Here is a 21,772-nt window from a genome sequence, read left to right as displayed (position 1 = left end):
GCTAAGACTGTTTTTAACCTTGCCGGCCTCTAATCGTGAGGGAGAGAGGTCTTTTCCCACTCTAAAACGAGTAAAAAATGTACTGAGGACAACAATGACACAACAACGGCTTTCCTCACTTTCCCTACTCACCATTGAATCAGAGCTCGTTAGGGGGCTGGATTTCAAGGACATTATACACAAGTTTTGTGTATATCACACCAAACAATGAAATCTGACATTACAAAAAGCAATCCAACTTTAGAGAGATTCAGTTATCATTAAACCAACTCACAGCACCGAAAATAAGCATTGCAGTTCACAAAGCTTTCCAAAACTTAAAAAGCTAACAAGAAGTGATGACGGCTATCAAAAACATCAGCCGTTGTGTGTCACTAAATGCATAACCTCGTCAATGTTTTTGATAGCCGTCATCACTTCTTGTTAGCTATTTAGGTTTTGGAAAGCTTTGTGAACTGCAATGCTTTTTTTGCAGTGCTGTGAGTTGTTTTAGTGATAACTGAATCTCTCTAAAGTTGGATTGCTTTTTGTAATGTCAGATTTCATTGTTTGGTGTGATATAGTACATGAGTTTGATTAAATAAAGCTTGATTTGTTCTCCTTTTCTGTGTACATTATAGCAGATTTAAGTGTCCTACTTAAGCACCAAAAGTTAAATTATAAACTTTCTTATGATTAAGACGAATAATATTCCTGTTGAGATTAGTAATGATATTTCATTAAGGTCAACAAAAGATAAAACAATAGTTCTGCACTGTATTAAGTTATGATTTCTAATAACATAAATTCACATTAAACATAATTTACAGCATATGCATTCATTACTTTGGCAAGTAAGCTGTGATATAAGCGGGATAATGCACTGGGACTAAGTGAGTTATGGAAAATAACTGCACTTCAGGGGGGTAAACGGCAGAATCCCCCTGTTGTAGGATACGGTTATTTTCTCATAACTGACTTGCTCCCTGTGCATTATTCCTTACATAGCTTACATCAATGTATGGAAAACGTAGTGGAGCAGTATTAGGCAAAAAGTGTGTATAAAAAAACAATCAAGTAAAGTACAGATACTCAGAAATTATACCTGAGTACAGTAAGAAAGTATTTCTATTCTAGGACCAATACCCCCCTGTGGATAGGTATGGTTTGTGTTCTGCGGGGTGGGGGTAGGTGGGCACCAGAGAATCACTGTTGCCCAGGGGCACCACAGAGTCTTAATACGGGCATGTCCATGGGACCAAGAGTACTACTCGATTTATTTTCTTTAACATATCATAGATTTATTCAGGGCCTAAGCCATTCAGTGATTTATAGCGTAATTACACCATGTTTCTGTAACTAACTGGAAGCCAGTCAAGATTTTAGAACTGGAGTAATGGGCTCTGTTCTCTTGGTTCTAGTGAAACCTCATGCAGTAGCATTTTCAATGCAGCTTTTTTAATCGTGTTTTTGGGCAGATGAGTTAAAAGAGCATTACAGTAGTCCACTCTACTGGAAATAAAACGCATGGATGAGCTTCTCTGGGTCTTTTTGGACCACGAAACACAGAAACCTATGATACTTTAGCCTCCTTGTCATTATCAAGGGTACCTGATGACTTTGATGGATGATGTTCAATCAGAATATCATATTTACTGTTGAACAGCAAGAGAGAATACAACTGAGGACTGCTCACTTTTATAGACTACATGCTTCCTGTGGGGCATTTCACGGTCTTGAGTGACATCAAAGTGATTTGCAGCACAAAAGTGGATATGTCCCCCTGAGTACTTTAAGCAAAATGTGTATAGTCTAAAACGCAAAGTGGCACAAGTCCTCTGGGTTGCTACGCTATTGTATCCATCTGACAAAAAAAAAAGGATGCATTATTGAAAGAGTAGGCTGCCTTTGATCTTAAGGACATTACACCTATTGCAGCCAATGGGGAATTCAGAAAGAGAACAAGGTAATGAAACAAGGTAGAGTGAAAATAGCCCCAAGAAGTGGAAATAGCCCCAACAAAAGTACATTTATTTTATGTGTAACGTGTATATGGAGAGATGTGTGAAGTTTACAGTGGTGTAGTATCATTAGGGATTATGTGAAATGAATGAATGAAATATATATATATATATATATATATATATATATATATATATATATATATATATATATATATGCTGTATATATTTGAATGACACAAAGACAATTATGTTAAAGTCCTTCTGCTATTTGTTGGAGACTTCCCACAGTGGCCAATCCTCTCACTACCACATGCAAGTACTCTTAGCCAGGAACCTAAGCAATATAACAACTGCTAAGCCACAGATCCTACTGGGGATCCGTTAAGCTCCTTCACAGTACAACATGTTCCAACTTCCAATGAGACAACTGCCCAACCATGAACCCTGAGCAGCAGGATACAACAACATCAACAAAGCTGCCTTTGTGAGCATGTTACAGTGGTTCTCAAGCAGGCACCTTTCTTTACTAATGTTTCATTGAATTACACTCACGACACCTCCAGAAGGCTCGACAGTGGTGCCTGGCATCCCAGACCACCCCCCTCCAATCATCGTTATGGGTTACAACACATGCCCCTACCAGACAACAACATATACACACATCTCAGTTTTAGTTCAGGTCAATTCAAGACCTCAAGTAGTCTGCCAGTGCCTTAGCCACAACCATTGGCTCACTTTTTCAACAACTCCTTTAAAGTTTCTTTGAGGTACTGTCCTAGAAAACGAAAATCCAACAGAGGTGATTGATTTAGCTACAAAACACTTAACACCTACAAAGCCTTTAACAACAGTGGTCTTGTGTGTGCTTGCCAACCATGTTGCCTCGCCTCCGCAACCACTTCCGCTTCTTCCTTTTAAATGCTTCCTTAATCACATCTTCAAAGGGAATTGTTAACTCAATAAAGTAAAAAGTGCTCTCACACTCAGAATACAACACCATGTGTGGTCTCGTAGCTGTCACAACAATACACTGGAACCTGAAGTTGTCTACCAACAGTTTTACATCCAGACAAGATATGTTTTAATGAGCCAACACCTAAACACTGTCTGTCTTCACCCAACCACTGACTGAGGTTCTGCGAATTAGCACATTTGACCCCCCCCCCCCCCCCCCCCCCACCCCCCGACCAGGCTGGTTATTGGTAACTCCAAAATGTATTTTCCATACAAGGTACAATACTTACACAACATGGCACCCCAAGCCATTTTCTAACTGCCTTATTCATGACTCTCAAATTACTCCACCTCTAAAAAAGCAACTTCATACACAGACAAAGGCCATCTTACGCATGGCAAAAGCCCAAACTGCAAGCATCACAATTTCAGTTTACCAGGCAAGAAGGTCTTATATATATGACTGATAGCCTTAACAATTAATTATCTAAGCTCTGAAACCTGTCCTTGGGTTTGTCTATCAAAGAAGTAGAAAGATACAATGTGTGTTGTTTTGCTTGTATGACACATTCTAAAATAGCTGGATGATTTTTCCCAAAAAGGCATGTCCCTTTGATGCATGATATGTATACATCACACGCACAGGACGTAAGATCAAGGTTTATTTGCGCAAAGAACTATGTTTTCTTAGCGGAAGTCACAAAACAGCAGCAGCATCATTAAATAGTAGGTATTTTAAAGGAATGTCATTTATCGTTTTGGCAAGGAACCGTATAGTAAGCGGGATAATGTATAGTCCATTGGTCAGTATCGGAAACTAAAACCCTTCAGGACGAAACAAGACTCCTCCACTGCACATTGGCGTCCTGGTCGTCCCGTCGGAATTTATTTTCCTTGACTGAATGGACCAGACTATACATTATCCCTTACATGGTTGAATAAAGGTGGTAATGCACCTCAAAGTGCATTCATTTCTGCTACCTAAACACTGTGAAGTCCTTCATTCCATAAATGCCATGGTTGCTACGCTTTATTTATTTATGTTAATTTGCAGATATAATTTCCACATTTTAATCACCAAAACGGACTACTTTGCAGAACTACTTCTTTCCGCCACCCATTTTGTTTGCTACTGGACAAACTGCTTAAATAATGTTAATAATGTTAATAACTAAAAAAGTCCAGTGTTAGTTTTACATGGATGGTTGTTATGGTCCAGTAGTTAGTCGTTCTATACTTGTGGTTGCCAAGCTACACTATCCCAGCATTCTGTTGAGCCTTAACTTTGTAAAGTAGCTTTGGTCATTAGCCTAAATGTAGTGTAACCGTACTAATAGCTATTTCAGACATATGGAACATGTTGCTACTCTCTGTAGTTCTATCTGTCCACTGATTTATAACTCTGTCACTAGGTGACAATTCAATAAGACTTGGCGAAAAGATGTGCACCTGCAATATACAAATGCTGGAACTTCTTCAGTTATTATTGAGACATGCCTATGAGAGCATGAAAACCAATACAGACGTTCAGCAATTAAAGTTTTTTTTCCATTGCTTTGGGTAATTTCACGAAACAGAAATTACATTCTCTAAACTCTTAGTGCATTTGGCAATATGGTTCAGCACAACTACATAGATCACCTTCAAAAGGTCATATCTCACCCAAAACAGTTAACTTAAGCTTCAAAACCAAATCATGTTCTCATATAAATAGTCAGTGCCCCCCAAAATAAGCTAGATGGTTTAGCAAAACACTATGGCACACCTGCAAAAGGTCACATCTCTCCAAAAACAGGCAACTCATCAGTCAAAACTAATTCCTTTTCTCATACAAATAGTCAGTGCCCCCAAAATGAATAGTACCTTTGGCATTGTTTAAACACTGCAGGTCAAAACATTTAGATGTTTTGTCAGTATGGCAGTGGACCATAGAAATATCCCTCATGTGCATATTTCATTCTTGGCTTAGTCCTTTGACACTGAATGGTTACTGTAGTTGATGTTTTCTTTTCAGAATACTATGTGTATCAAACAGAAAAACGATGAATTCAAAGGAAGCCAACAAGGTTTCACATCACATACTGTATTGCACTCATACTGCCATGGAAATTGTTACAGTAATTGCTAAACAGAAACAGAAAATGTGTACAGCACAATATACTGTCAAACAATAAGTACATCAAAATAAAAATTTGTATAACCTTCACTCCTATAACAACACATACAGTAGGAAAGTAAAGCAAAGCTGGAGTTGAGTTTTCATCCTCACTCTCCTACTCATCCTCGCGCTCATGTCTGTCTGGCCACAGATTTTCATCAACATCACATCAGATGTTCTCCCTTGCTATGCAACGGGGGTAGAATTGGCGTGCATGCCGCAACCATCCCTTACACTGATCTGCTGTGACATCAACACAAGCAGCATCCATTGCCTGGAGAAGGGACCACTGGTTTAGAGCCCGATGCTGGTAGAACCTCCACCTCCATGCAGAAAAAAACTCCCCGATAAGATTGAGGTATGGAGAGTAAGGTGATTAGAGCACTATCAGCGTCCTTGGATGGGCAGCGAACCCTTGCTCCTCTTCCTCTTCTTCTTCCTCCTCTTCCTCGAGCAGGCAGTTGCCATTGGTTGTTTCCCTGGCCAGGTGCTTCCATGTTCATAAATTGTACTGAACTTGGTCAAGCTCTAGATATTTGATGGAAGCATTTATACTCCTGGATAGGACTTGTCAGCTAACTAAACTTACTGTGTGATCGGTGATCAGATGTGTGAATCTCTCCCTTGATTAGTAAAGTTCTAGTTGCACCTTAAAATTAAGCCGATGATCCAAGAGATCCATATTACAGTATATACCATGATGTTTTTCATGGTATTATGTGCCTAAAGGATTTTGACAATTGAGTGAACTATTGTGCAGGTGATGACGTACACAAGGAAATTATGGCAACATGTTTTGCAGAGAACGCCAACTTGACTGAGAAGCAACAGGCAGTTTTGACCAGCAAGATATATTCAATTGGTAATTGGGCTAACTGAAGGCAACTGAACCTAACCATTTCAAAGTTGTGCTAAATCATTTGAAATATGTGCTAATGTAATTGCAATTTGATTAAAGGAATGAGAAATTCCAATCTGTTGTGAACAAGTGCCCAGTGGTTTGGAGGTTTGCACGTGTTGTTTTGAGAATGTCATTTCTGTTTCGTGAAACTCCCCAAAGAACAGAAAAACTGTAATGTCCACATCCATTTTCAAGTCATCTCCTGGAGATGAAGTTCATTAAAGACATCCTCCCCCTCTTGCTTCAGACTTGGTGTGGTTTTCTCAAATGATCTGTCGTGTCCCTGACCCCATTACATCAATGGCACAATCAACCATCAACTACCAATCTAATTGCTCAATCTCATTACCTCTGTACCTTTGTTATTTCCCATTACAAGCCACTCCAGACTTAAAGTGACTAAGCACTTTTCCCACCATTGCATGATCCCAGTCAGCTCTGCACGAGGTTACTGATCCGTTTCATCTATGCAGTGTGCAAAGAGACGCAAACAGCCCAGACGGTCAGACAGACAGACGCACTGACACTTAAGTAACCAGCAGGGACTTTTGAGTGATTGATACCCGCCGTTTCAACCAGGGATCTGGCCCTCTCCTGATGATTGACAGGCCAAGATGAATTCCTCTGCTCACTCTCTCTCTCTCTCTCTCTCTATTTCTCTCTCTCTCTCTGTCTCTCTCAGAGTCTTCCCTGTCTGCCTTTACCTAGAAGTGACTCATCTCTCTCTCTCTCTCTCTCTCGCTCGCTCTCTCTCTCTCTCTCTCTCAGAGACTTCCCTGTCTGCCTTTACCTAGAAGTGACTCATCAAGAACTCTTTTTTACTTCATCTGAACATGGTGGAATAGGATGCTAAGAAATCCTCCAAAACTTGACAGGTCACGGACTTCATTCCCTCATTCATATATAGAAATATGAAAAAAAGCCTCTTTTAAATTCTCTTTCATTTCTGAAGATAAACTAGCTTGGGCATGGTGATCGTGCTTGTGCACATTCCATAACTGCACCATGTACACCTCTGTGGACATAGCTGTAATAACTAGATTTGCATTTCCTGAAGGACATACCAGTGCTTGCAAAGTGTAAAAATAAATATAAAGTAAAATATTAGAAAGATATCTAATGTATGCACAAGTACATAAGGTTAAAAAGCACTCAAACACTGTAATAAGAATATAAGTCTAAAAAAGGTATTACAGTAACCAGTACATAAGATTAAAAAGGTATGCAAATAGGGTATTCATACCTCATGAGCAATGTTCCCTCTAATTTTTTTCAGCACTGAGCAAATATTTTTTATTCTGAGCGCACATTTCACCAATGTGAGCAATTCGTAAACCACGCGACCTTACAAAAATGACCACGAGCCTGCGTTAGCCATAGGTTTCCAAAGAGATGACAGCAAATGCATCAATAAGTCTACAAGGTTGATATTTATCCAATATCCTTTATAATGGCTGGCCTTTGGAACATTTTAATGATGGTGTTTTACCAGTCAGTTTATTTGAACTTAAAGGATCTTTGGTTGAAAATAAATAAGGTTTAGGGAGGTTATGACTGGTTCACTGGTTATGAATGATAATGATATACACAAAATAAAAGTATCCAAGGTGTTTAGTCATTTCTCAGCAGGTACAACATTTAAGTAGAACTTAATTGAAAGAAAAATGCTAATGCAGTGCTTTACAATAAATATAGTAATTATGGTATATTTTTTCCTAAAGGTAGCCTTTATAAAAAATGTAATAACTGGAGTGGTTTGCAACAAACTAAGCTACAAAACATGTCATTCGAATTACATTGAGGGAGCTAGGCCTATCTGGCTGTTTGGCTCATCTTATCTGCAGGCCTATGGAAGAAACACCTTTCTGACTATACAAATGTCAAAATATTGTTGTAGTTATCAAGATCACTTTGAAAATATTGGACATTTCTACCTCAAATCTTCTCGCTTCACGAGTTTGACATAGTGGCATTCATTAGACTGAAACCGCGTTCACAGTCGGCGCTAGATGCTTGGAATGTGCCACAAATGTCGAAGTTGTACCAGATCTGGAAAATCCTCACTTTTCAGCCACCACCTTTTTTCAATAACCATGAACTTGAATTCGACAAATGCGTCCCGGAACTGCATATTATGCTTCCTCGAGAAGCGCTTCGAACCTTTTCGCCAGATTGGTCACGTCATTCAGCCCATGATCAAATGTACTAACTGCACGATCCAACGTGTCCGGCTCAAAGGTAGCCCACTCAGCTCAGGGAAGCGGGCATGCAAGTGCTCACAAACTTTAAGGACAAACAGAATAATGTCACTTTTGTTCACTGCATGTTTTCCCACGAGCGAACTATTTTCGCGTTTGCCTCCGAGCATACGTAAGTATGTCTGGAAGTTTTATCCTACCTGAGTCAGTTTGGACTATTTCATCTAGCCGCTCATGTTTAAACGTTAGGCAGACCTTTTTCTGGGGCACCTGCTCTGCCTTTCTTTTCGCCATGGTAGCCTATAACTGCTGGAGCAGAGACCGGCAAGAGAGCTAAAGGAAATTTTGAATGTAAAAATTCTAACGCACATCCGGCTTGGTTGTCAAACATGTCAGTATTTTAAATGTTTATTAACTAGCCTACATCCCCTTTGATGCTCAGATTTTTAAACCCTAAAAAAATAATTGTTTATGCGGTCTGAAAAATGTGCGTGGTCTGAAAAATATATTGCGCGGCCTCTTCGACTGGCCTGCGCGGCTGCGCACGCGCGCAGCTTAGAGGGAACATTGCTCATGAGGTGGTGATTCAATTGTATTAAAAAGTGAGACAGTATAGAATATCTTTCATAAAGAGAGGGAACATAAGACAAACAAAGGCAGAGGGAAATAAAGAAAGAAAAATAGATAAATAAATTGAGAGAAAGCGAGTGAAAGTGAGAGAGGAAGAAATTAAACAGATTGGGACATTAGATATTAAGATATAGAGAAAGAAATAAAGAAAGAGACAGACAGACAGACAGATAGATAGATAGATAAAGAGATAGATAGATAGATAGAGATATAAATAGATTTATAGATAGATAGATAGATAGATAGATAGATAGAGTGATAGAAAAAGAGACAGTGAGTGAAAGAAAGAGTGAAAAAGAGGGAGATAAAGAAATGGGGAAGTTAGATATTAAAGAGAAAAAGAAATAAATTGAAAGATAGATTGATTGATAATGAGAGACAGAGACAGCTGCAATGATTGCAGCAGTGACAGTTGACAGTTGAGTGTTGTCAATTTATAGAATGTTGAAATCATTCCTTCATTTTAATGGGAAATTTGTACTCGTTGATAGTTTTTAATATTCTAAAACATATGAAGTCTAGAATTTCTTTTATAACATAGTCTAAGTATCAAACTACCAAAACAGTTTGAACAAAGTTCCGTCATTAAGTGGTTCTTGAGAATAATAATATGAAGAAAACGCAGCATAGGAATAACAGTTCAGTACATGCTTTGCAAACACTGTATTTTGTGGTATTGTCATGACAGACTTTACCCAAAATACTCATTAACACTGGTAGTGTTATTGCTGCATCAATGTCAAGGATGGTCTCTTCTTTTCTTGTGCTGAGCTGTGTCAACATTGAGGCATGTTGACAGAACCCCCTTCAGTAGTAGGTGGAAAACTCTATCAGTGTGAACAATCAGTGTGAGCTGTAATTAGAGGTCTCCATTCATGGTGTCTGCTTAGCCATATTTAACAGTGTTTCCAAATGGCAGTCATGCCTCATGAATGCTGTAATCTGTCTCCCCCTCCCACACGCCTGAGTGCGTCTGGATGCGTAATTGTCCTAACATGGCAGTGGAAAACAGTAAATTGAGCAGTCATCTAAATAATACGTATTCATGCATAAATGTGAACACACACACACAGACAAAGGAGTGGTGCATGTTAGCATAGCATGATTTTTAAACTCAGTTCCAAAATAAACTGACTAAATGAAGGCTCTATGTTTATGCTAGATGAGCCTACATTTACATAATCCTATTATCCCTTTGGGCCCTCACCTGTACCTTGCCCAGAACTGTCTTGGGGACCTTGATACCTCTTAGTCTTAGTCCAGGTTTTTTTAAACCTCCTCAAAAACTAAAATGATTAACAGTTTTCAGTCCTTATAATGATAATAAACACGCCAGCGACAGATGCTTGATGTTAAGTGTGTTGTGAATCCTTGATGCTGACATCGGTATGCTGCTCAGGTTCACCTTGGCTACATACAGAAGAGGGCGAGATCCACAGGCAGGGTGCTACCCACAACATGGACATGGTGAAACAAAGTAACAAAGTGTATACTGCAAAACCTGATCGACAGTGGATGAAAAACAGCATCCTTGACAGTGTTGTCAATCATTTCAAAACCTTGTTACACTACGTTAAGCAGCAGGGGCAACTGGCATAACTGTCTGGTTAACTGAGTGAAAAATCACAAAGCACAGCCTGGCCAACTGAAAACAATGTGACTTTAGACAGGCTAGACAACAGCATAAAACGGCATACTAGACGGTCTGATGAATTAAACCAAACTTGTGTGCTAAATAGTGTAGCCTAACATCATTAAACAGCAGGCTGGGAAACCTGATCCACTGGACTGATCAACTGAAGACGGAAGTGATTGTATGGATTTTGCAACACTGCCGTATGAGAAAAAAATAATTTGAAGACTTCTATTTGAAAACTAAACAGATTGTTTTACCTGATCACTTCTGACTGAAACCCATTTAACAAAGGATGAAATATTTACTCATTGCAATGTTTGCAGCATAGAGGATGAAATATTTACTCATTGCAATGTATGCAGCATAGAATCTCTCAGTGAAGTGGTGAAAGCTTTAAGGGATTCTTAAAGAAAGTTATGAAGTTATAACTGTGGTCATGTGACCTGGGCTCGTGGTGATGCGACCTGGGGTCGTAAAAGACTTGCAAACATGGCACAATTTGTGTCTAGAACAAATACGTTTTTATTCGTATTTGCTATGGTTACTCAGCCCATATTTTCCTGGATAGGGTTGACTCTGCTTTTTCATACATACACCAGCTTCCTTTAGATTTTATCAGAAAGTTGTGTTGCCGAAGTGCTTAGAAACGTACTGATGTGATTTCCTGACCCGACACTAGACTATCTCAGTGAAGTCCACGTTAGATCAGACACTCTTCTGTGTATTGCCTAAGACCATATCACATACTGTGATCAACACAATAATTATAAAACAATACATCACACAGCATAATATCCCGATGCACAATATCTTGGAGACACGGGTTGCGGGGGCAATTAAAGCCAAAATTGATATGCTTAATCAAAACAGTGTGACAGTTCCATTACTGCTGAATGTGCTAGCCTCTTTGCCTTCGCTACCCCCATTTTTCGCATTCTAATTTTCAGGGGCACAGGAAAGAGTGGCTCTGAGAGAGAGAGAAAGAGAGCAAGGGAAAAAGAGAGAGAGAGGGGGGAAGAGAGAGAGAGAAAGAGAGTGGCAGAGAGAGAGAGAGAAGAGAGAGATGGAGAGACAACAGGAGAAAGGCTGCTAGCCAAGGGTCAAAGTCATTCCACACATCAAAGGGGATGGCCCACATTTAATCTAATCAGCCACTTTTTATGTGCAGACACTCATCTGCCTGACGGCCAATGCCAGACATCCGCGGGGCCTCGACTCAACAGCTTACAATTGGCTCCTAATTCAACGCCTCGTGCCCGACAGAGAGTCGCGATCAGCAGGTGGCGTTGAGGGGTGTGGTGGTGTGATGTGGTATGAAGTGGGGGTCGGGGGAGGGGTGTTTGGGGCTCTGCAGAGCGTCCTCTTAGAGAATATGAAAGCGAGTTCCCACTCAGCAGGGAAGCAGCTCCTTCAAATGGCTGGGCTGCTATCAGCCTCTCTCTATCTCACCCTCTCTCTACAACAGCCAACAAATCTCATCGCTACGGCCCACGGTGCCTGCGCCTGTGACAAGCACTTCCGTCAGTAATGTGATTAGGATGATGGCGGCCTTTTGAAATGTTGGGACATCCATTGTGATTGGCAAGCACTTGATGAGCAAATACACAAATCTAGGTTACATGCCTATTAAAGTCACTGGACAGAACTGCCACCCACTTTAAGTCTCATTGTTCAGTTCTAAACGTCATTTCTCAGCAAGGATATTTGTCCAGAACTTTCAAAAAAACAATGGTCTCTGAAGAGCCCCTGAAATAGTTTAAACAACAAGAAATACAGAAAACAAAAGGTTTAAAACACTTAAATGTTGGCGTTGTTTTAGCAATGTTGTATTACGATGTGGGATCTACTTGTTTGAAAAGCTGTTGTCCTGGTCCGACAGAGGAGGTGTAGACTGAACATTTATGTCATATCTAGAAAACCTCTAATATATATTGATGTACCAGTTACTTCCATGATAACACTCCACACTTACACGTTCCTGCTGCAATCTTGGAAATCTGATGGGAATGGAATCATTCAGCATCCATGTTTAATTTCCGGTAGCAGAGGGCAGTGTAGACCATTTCCTTTGCTGCCCTACCTAATCTGGAACAGAGTCAAACAGCCGAAGATTTTTTTCATTGTTACTGCCCATCCTAACCCACAAGGAAAACTGTCCTGGTAGAAGTCAATAACCACCTCAAGGGCCAATTAAATGAAAATAGGGTTTTTGTAGCCAGCCTGTTTTGTCAAATGTTTCCAAATTGTGTTGGGTGGTTTCTTAAAAGCTTCAAGCACCCAAATGAATTCAGTCAGTGCACAACAGTAATTTTCTATTCCTCAATGCTATCCTTGTGCAGAGCCTCCCCTTCGCCCCAGAATAAATAAACAATTGGCACTCCTGTGGCACGCCCTGCTACGCTGGTGCCCTCACGGCCTGCCATGGAACATCAAATGGGGCCAGTCCTTAATTACGAGCATAGCCCCTGTGTTCGCCGCCTTCAAAGGGAAGACAGTTTTGTTTTGATCTCCCTATATTGAATGGGTCAATGCAGCTGGCGTCATGGAGAAGGGCGCCTGTGGTGGACCCGTGTCTTGTGCAGATTTGTCTGTTTTTCTTTTTGCAAGGTTCAATTTGCCAGACGGCCTTTTTGGTTGCCACCCCACAGCCATGGCAGCAGTGGGGCAACAGAAGAAATGATTAATTGCATTTCTTTTCAATTCTGATTTAACGAGCACACGGTTTTCTGCTATCTTTTTTCTTTGCTCTTTCACAGTTACATCCACATTCTAACAGAATACATGTAAATTGTCGTTCATTTTAAGGTAAGGATTATTAAAACAAATAATAATTTCACATTTTTGATTGCTTTGCCCTTTGTCTGCTGTAATACCCTGACATAAGCGAACATGAATCTCTTTAATGCTCAGTTTAATGTTTTAATTCTGCCGCTGCGAGAGTCGTTTGTGTATTTTCGTTCTTGTCCTTTATTTGACTTGTTTCTGGAATGGTGTCATGGTATTTAAAGGTGTAATTGCAATGGTTCATTGGCTTTTGCTCCTGGCAATTCAGCCCATTGACTCATGCTGTAACACTAACAAACCTGCCAGCAAGGTGAAAGGTCACAAGCAAACATGATAATTAGAGGGAAAAAGACCCTATGACAGTAGAAAAGCCTTCCACATCCCTGAGGCTTTTGGTACAAGACTATGAATGTGAACTGATTGCAAAGACTATAAATGTGAACTGATTGCAGTTTAACGCACCTACATGACCACTCAACGAACTCAAGCGCTTGGTCCATGCATTTCCTGTAGTAGGAGAGGTCTACAAACATATCAGCCTACACACATATCTCATCCCTTTTACCCTCCATACACACACTCAAACACACATTCATGTGCACGCACACACACACACACACACACACACACATACACACACACACACACACACACACACAAACACACACACACACACACAAACACACATGCAATCAACCTGGTTATTAGTATGTTTGGCAAAGCAGTCCCACAGGCACAAATGCTTTCCACAGGCTTGAATAAGTCAAATCACAACACATGATCGAACTTGACCTACATTTAGATTCTATTAGCAACCATTTTCAAGGTCATTGAGATCTATTTCATTACAAGAGTCCTCTGGGACAGGACGACATACTTCGAACGTTTACCTAATGAAAAAGCTGAGTTACAAATGCCCAATTCCCGTATGCCCTATAAAGACTTAAATGTATGGATATCATTCAAAGTTAATACTAGACGTTTCAACTCTGCAGAATACAGGTAAAGATACACTGATACAAGACGTCATTTCGTGCGTTAAAAACATGGCATGGTATGTGCAAACGGACCATGCTTAACCCATATTCTGGCTGCTGCAGGAGCGCTGACTTTGGCATTTGCATTTGTGGGAGGGTCGTGGGAAAAGTGATACCGCTCCATTGAGCTGTGATTATGGGGCCTGTTTCAACGAACCAGGGAAAAAAATGCCTCTTCGCTCAATTGGATACCTAGAACCAATCAGAGCAACGTAGTATGATCTGATACATTAAACTTTTACCGGATCCCGTAGGAAGGATGGCAAAAACATCTTTTAGATCGACAAATGCCTCGATCGCGCTTCTCTGTTCCTCCTTCAAAATTAATGCGCTGTCAATATCTGTGAGATATGCATGCTCACGTTATACTTATTAGCAGCGAGGCTAGCTAGCTACTATGTGTTTCAATGGATTTTTGGTCTAAGCGTTAGCAGTAACCTAAAAATAATGGTCTTGAGCTTCAGTTAAGACCTACAATACTCTGCAACATTCGTGTAGCACATACACAACTAACCAAGTCAGTGTAGACATAAAAAAAGCTGTGTGGATAGCTTAATTCACATACAATATTTCCCACTAACAGGCTCCCAAGACGCCGCCATCTTGGTACGATTTGTAATCTACCATTAATTCAACTCAAGCGATGGTTGATCATCTGTCCATCATCGTATAAAGCCCGCCCTGACAATTTCATTGGTAAGATCAGTTTTCTGAGATCTGATCATTTCTCCCCAATGGAGCAGTGCCAGACCGAACTTCCAGACCTCAAATGTTGTGGGCGGGGTACGGTCTGGTATCCAGGCTAGGGAAAAGTGGAGTTCTAGGCACAATTATGGTAGAAGCGCAATTCGTTGTATGTATGGAAACTGCGGGGGTCAGCTTTTGAACATTTTAAAAGCAGGTGTAATCCAGATTGTGCATTAGATGCGTAAATAGGAAAAACTTCCATAAACAAGGAAACCAGTATTCCGAGCACCAGCTTATATCATTCGGTCCATGTTAAAAGCAACTTTTACTTTTGTTTGCTATCGCTTTTTCACTTCATCCACTTCCCTAAGTGTAGATGCATGCTACACTAGGCCTATTGAATTTGTTTGATATAGCTGCATATCAGTCCGGGTAGATTTGTAGTGGTGTGGAATTACTGCCCTGTATTATCTCTCATTTATATGAAACCTTATTAGCATGTATATCTATTTCCTGATTGGCAAACTTTTGATTTCTTTTAATGTCACACGGCGGTTCCATGATTCCGTTCAATTGAGAGCGAATGATTCCGATTCCGTCTCATATTACGGTTAGAGAATGGTGGGGTGTTGATTACACGATCAGCCGTTTGTTCTGCACAACGTTAAATGAAAAGGCTCAGCATGTGGTTTCTCTGGATTGGCCAAGTCGCTGTTTGCCCTGCACTCTCTAACGATCGTTTCTTGCGTGGGGATCATTCAGTGTCAAATGCCAAAACAATAGCAGCTCTTCCTGAGACTTGGGCAACACACACATTTCTGTTGTGTATACAAATATAATTTTCAAACACACTATATGAGGACAAAAATGAGAAAAAGATATAGCATTTATTCAGTTTTACCATACATCCAAGCCATTTATTCCTTCAACAGGCAGGCCCCTTAACTCTAGACCTAGAAACTTTTTGAAGACATTTTCTTCAAATCAGTGTAAATTGTCCAGTAACACTGAACAGAACTTCAACAGCTACTTTGTCATGTAATCAAGTGGCGCCTCCGGAAAAAACAGTACTAAACAAAACACTGACCAACAAGTCAGGGAGCACAGACTTGCTCGTCAAGTTGTGCAGAATGGGAAAGTGTGGTCATTAGTCATTTTCACATGTGGTTTTTGCGCCCTCCAGGTGGGAACGGCATACAGAGAGCAAGACACTGTGAGTGATCCAACCCACCCACAGTGGGGCCGGTGGTCTCTGAAACATTATATTGATTACAAACGCGCCAGCCATAATGAGACGTGAATCGATCAGCCCAGAGTTTTCAGGTCTGCCCATTCTATCCACTCTGGCTGCTAATGTCTCAGCAATTGGCGGAGGAGACGAGATGCTTGGGAAGTCTGGGCGGTGATAAGGTGAAGGGAGGGGATGTTTACCAGGGCTGGGTGCGGGAGGAGTTGAGAGATGAGGAGAAGACAAATGGATTTCACTGGTGGGGTCGTCCAAAAGCATTACATCGCATTAAACATGTAGAGATTTTTCAAATGAGTTGGTGTTGGGAGTTTATCCGATATTCATAAGGGTGCTAGGCCTGATGAACTAATATTTATAATGGTGCTAAGACCTGGAAAACTTATACTTATAAGGGTGCTGGGGCCTGGTAGACTATTATTTATATGGGTGCTAGGGCCTGGTCAACTAATGCAAGTGCTAGGGCCTGGTCCCTTTAAACGAATAAGTAACTAAATGGTGATACATTTATTAAATGACTGGAACAGTATTTTATAAAAAATTCATACAATGTAAGACAGTGCTAGCAAGGTTGAAAGGTAATACCATCTGTCTCATTACCTGCGCACTCAAACGTGGCTTTCAGAAATATCAGGAAGTCTAGTTTGGGCTCACTGAACTGTAGCCATTAAAGCCATCTTCCTTTAAATGAAACCCAAAAAAGAAGTGGAGAGCATGACTCCAAATCATTGACTTGCAATGATGACCACAGCGACATTAATTCTGATATTAGTCTGAATATGCTTTTACTTTAATAAAAGGTAACAACAAAATCAACCACAGGTATCATGTACAGAAATATCACCGATAGCATGCATTGCATTTCAGTGACAGCTCTGTCACCTGAGGCAACGTGTGTTGGTTTTATAGTGCATTGCTGCTAATATGCAGCAAGGTAACAGTGTGGGAGAGGCAACCACAGGTGAAGTGCAGCAGTGCTACATTAATCATACAGTGGGACTGTTGTTTCTCAGGGGGGAAGCAGAGTTGATGTATATAATTAAACATAACAAGCACAGAAGAAGCAACAATACCAGTCTTTTGGGAATGTGTGAGGGAGAACGTTTGGAGTTTTTGTCAAGATAAATGATTCCAGGTTAGCCTGAAATAAAACCCATCTTGTGATGAATGGAACTGTAAATTGCCCCTGCTGAACAATTCTCGTAGAGTGACTTGGCCTCCAGAGTTTTCAAGTGAGCATTGACAATGGCAAGGAGGATCAGGGTTTCTCACTAGTCAAACATGGTGCATCAGAGGTTGTCAGTGTGAAAACTGTTGCCTTGTGCCTTGTCTCTTGTCAAAGTCATGCAGTAGATCTGAGGCATCACATAGTGTATGAAAACACATCCATGAAATCCCATAGCTTGCACGGCAACGTACACAAGGATAAAGGATGCTGCCATTGTTTCTGTGATGTAGGGCAGATGCTCATCATTTTGATGCTAACACAAAGTACAGGAACCATACATAGATACATGTATTCTCTTACGGTGTGTGTGTCTCCTTAAGCAATCTGTTAAAACCTTTACACTGGTCTTAACTCTCTACACTGGTCTAAACTTTCAGTCCCTAAAAAAAAAAATTTAAAAAAAAAACATTTTTAGGACCAGTCATTGATCCTTCGAAGATCCACACTGGGGTGCACTGGTCAATCTAATCTGATTCCTGATGCTTGTTCTTTCTGATTTCACCATCACTGGTTCTGAGGTAAGCTAAGAGCTGAGCTGAAGAGCTGCTCAGTGCTGTTCTAAGGTGGTGCAACAGACAGCCATCTTCCCTTGTCAGATTTAACAGGACACGGAGTTCTGGTGAGCCACAACCTTGCACTCTTACAAATTGTGTCAGCACTAGCCCGACCTTCACTGCCACTAAGGATTCCTCACTAATATCTATTGAAGGGGGAAATGACATTTCTCTGTCTAAACCATCATCTTATGCATATATGTGAGGATCAGATTCATCTCACAGCAATGCGTAGATAACCCTGCTCCCCCTATGGCTTGACAGTAGGCAACATTACCATACAATGTACAGTTCGTTCGTTGAACGGTTCAGTCCATTTAAATCCAAGAGGTGGCAATAACACTCATGATGTGCATACTGCTTAATCGTAATATGAAACTGATCTCCAGTATCCAGTAATTTATCATAATTCTATATTATTATTATTTTTATTATTATTATTGACATCGGACGCACGTAATGTGTCAGCTATTTTAGATGGAACCACTGAAAGGCTGGACATTGCTTATTAATAGCGGCAACAAGTTCGCCATCCAGCGTCCCACACATATGGATCGTCTGGATCAAAGCTGCAGCAATGTGTGATTAGCGCCAGCAATAGAGAGGCGAAAGCTACTTACAGCGCGTACATTCTCCACAAAAAATAAACGTATGTATTGTGATGTTGTTGGGGGGTTATTAAAAGACGCATCACCCTGCTTTATATCAAGTTAAATGAGCTGACAAACTTCACTGAAATGTCCTCAATAACTAAATATTTAATGGAAGTTACTCGAAGGTACACAATACACAGGGTGCAGCAATACTCAGACATTCTTGGAGTTTTTCTCATTGATAGCACTAGTGCAAGGGGATGAAATAGCCAGATGGTGACGATGATGAAAGTGTATATGTGTTTTGTGTGTGTGTGTGTGTGTGTGTGTGTATGTCAGTGTGTGTGTGTGTGTGTGTGTGTGTGTGTGTGTGTGTGTGTGTGTGTGTGGACGGGGGGGGGAGTGGGGCTGGTCAGTTAGTGAGTGGAAGCATTCAAAGACATTTAAACAGCTGATTGCAGCCTTACAATGTTATGGAGAGGGTCGCAATCATGTAAAACTAATGTCCGAAATTTGGCAAGCATTTTAACCTTGACCGCAGTATCATGTATGCGTACATGCATAGTATAACATGTGTATCCCAAGAGACCAGGTCATGGGCTGTGAATGTACTTTTCAACGCACTATAAAGCCGCACAAAACATCTGGAAATGCATAAAGCCACGCGGTGCGGGGTCTTGTCATTTTAAGGAAAATAATAAAGTACCTCTGTGGCAGTCTCTTCCTCGCTGGAGCTCGGTTCCTCCGGCGCTCTAATGAACCACCACTGAATCTCCAAGTACACAGAGGCTGTTTCGCTTTGAAAGGCGCACTCCATTTCAATGTTCTGTCCCACTTTAGCAGTCATGTTGGCAGGTATCTTGGTAAACCTCCCTGCAAATATATAAACATACGTCAAAGGCAATGTCAAAAACACTGAACTCAGTTTTTTTCCTCATAGAAACATAATGAGAATTTATTTGTTTTGGATTATGGGTTCAATGAAGCGTAGACATTGGTGAAGCTCATATTAACATGTATTCCGAGAGCGAAGCCTTCAACAAATATGAAAAGTATACATTTGTTCAGTGTCTTGAAGATTGCAATGGCAAAGGCAAATCATTCGTTTTAAATCGCGTGGAAGACTACGAGCAAATCCGTTCTATAAGCATGTGGTAGGTCTCTCTCAAACTAATGTTGTATTGATATGAAATGTGTATAGCATGTTCGATTCAAACGTAAAATATGTTTTGCTTTTTGCGACATATTCTCGTCGTGTTAACCGAGTGGGCTACTTTTACGGAACTGTCCTTGGTGCTGAAAAATAGCTGCAGTCCCACAATCGAACTCCATTTCTGCAGATCCGCTACTTGAAATGCAAGTCGCGCATGCAGGCTCGTCGAAGTTATTCTTTTAGTCTACATTACATTTGCTTTTCTGGTAAACTGTTGGAGTATCCCTAAGAACAGACAACTATAACTCAGACACAGTCCGTAATCTTCGCGTCACAATCAACAGTTGAGCTTTTCTTAGAAGATGTCTCAATTTTCTGTCTGATGCAGCGACACTATCGACCGAAACGTGTTTAAAATGCGAACGATTTGTTATCTCTGTACCAAAAAAAGGCAATTGTGGAGTCTCTGAACATTAAATCCGAAGTCGTTTCATGCGGCGTTACCTGATTTCAAAATCTTAACAGTTTATTTATTCCTTCAACGGCAGTAAGGCGATTTGAAACAAAAAACAAGCACATTTTTTCAGTTTGCCTACCTTGAAGAGTGAACCCCATCTGGACACACAGACCAGAAAAGAAAACAAATCCAATTCCGTCATGTAAGGTCCACATCATTCCTCTAATGATAAAAATCGCATCAGCCAGTTAAAAAAAAAAACAAATTTCCAAAGTTGCTCCGCGATTTAAGCAGATACCAAATTAACGTATTTGGACACTGAATATCGAGTATGGATCATACTGAAACTCTGGATGGTGTTCTCCTGAAGTTGTCGGAACCACGGGCTTTGCGAGACTTGCGACTGTGCTGTCCCTGCAAGGTGCTGCGAAGTATAATAATAGGTTCTATTCCTCGCTCTTGGTACGTGGTCGTAGTTGTAACGTCAGTGCGCAGCTCCCCTTTGCGTGCTCAGAGGCTTTGCACAAAGCTGAATCATTACAGATATGGAGACTTCCTCTCTCTAAAAGTGAAAACTTTGAACAGTTATTTTTAGACTCGTGCCTTGCTTTTGAGTTGTTATTGTGGTCCCTCTTGTCATAATACATTTTTTCCGTGGTTAGTTTCACTAAAAGTTGAGCGATGCAAATAGAAGTGCAGTAACATGTATGCCTTATTTTTTAGGAGATGACGTGCATGGAGTATCTCATTATCGCCAGTGTTTGTTCTTGACGCATACCATTGCTGGCTTTCAAGGCATTTGTTTCCCGAATCATCTTTTTACTCTGATGCTTTTCTCGCGAACACAGCGCATCTAAAGCTACCGCGTCAGTTAGCCTGCATGCAAACGAATCTCCAACAAGACGAGCTCGGGTGTGGGTGTGCTTAGCCCGATGTTTAACCTGATCCGCTCATCCCTCTCGTTGTGGAATGTTCTGAAAGAGCTTTTGGACAACCTTTAGGGGGTTCTCAAAGATTCATGCGGACTGTCAATTGCTGTAGCAAGACTGGACAGATGATAACTAACAGGGAATAATATCCATCGAACGACTGCCGATAACCGTGCTTCACTGCAGCTTCATCCTCAAAATTCTATGCGCCTGTTCTCGAAATCAGGGCCATATTTCCCATCTGTATACTAAAGGTATTATACATTTGAAAATAATACCATCCTTCGTACCAAAGATCATAGGACATACATGTATATTCAAGCTCTTTTCAGTGTGAATAGTTAGACCTTGCAATTGAAGCAACACTGAGCAACAATTTGCCACTTTTTGACCTATGTTATTCTAGGCAACTTCTTCAAATGAATTTGAATGGTGATCATATGAAGGACAGATACATACTAGCCATTCAGGAAGTGTACTATGGGGATCTGTGTTTCTGCCTGTACACCATGCATAATGCACTATATTCTAATTACCAAGAAAAGCTTACAAAGCACAACATTACACTTACATTGCCAAAAGCCACCAGTTAACATGTTACCAATTTGTATCAGTGTCAGCTGGACTGTTGGTAGTGTTTGCAAGTTTTTTTATGGTGTTTAGGTAGTTAGCTTGCAAGTTTAG

At 40.6% G+C, this 21,772-nt stretch overlaps 1 protein-coding gene across 1 annotated transcript in view; it reads right to left on the bottom strand.

Annotated features, from left to right (window-relative positions):
• vstm2a (V-set and transmembrane domain containing 2A) overlaps window positions 1-20,377 on the bottom strand; it is a gene marked incomplete at both ends in the record, with an annotated part of 36,753 nt that extends 16,376 nt beyond the window's left edge. Inside the window, 2 exons of the mRNA XM_080854853.1 lie at window positions 19,256-19,422; window positions 20,299-20,377. Coding sequence (XP_080710979.1) covers window positions 19,256-19,422; window positions 20,299-20,377 — 246 coding nt within the window. The remainder of the gene's footprint in view (window positions 1-19,255; window positions 19,423-20,298) is intronic.
• Between the last annotated feature and the right edge of the window lie 1,395 nt (window positions 20,378-21,772).

The sequence above is a fragment of the Sprattus sprattus genome (genome assembly GCF_963457725.1).
Source record: "Sprattus sprattus genome assembly, chromosome: 17".
Lineage (NCBI taxonomy): Eukaryota > Metazoa > Chordata > Actinopteri > Clupeiformes > Clupeidae > Sprattus > Sprattus sprattus.
Note: the sequence above shows the minus strand (reverse complement) of the source record. Positions and strands in the feature narration are given on the sequence as shown.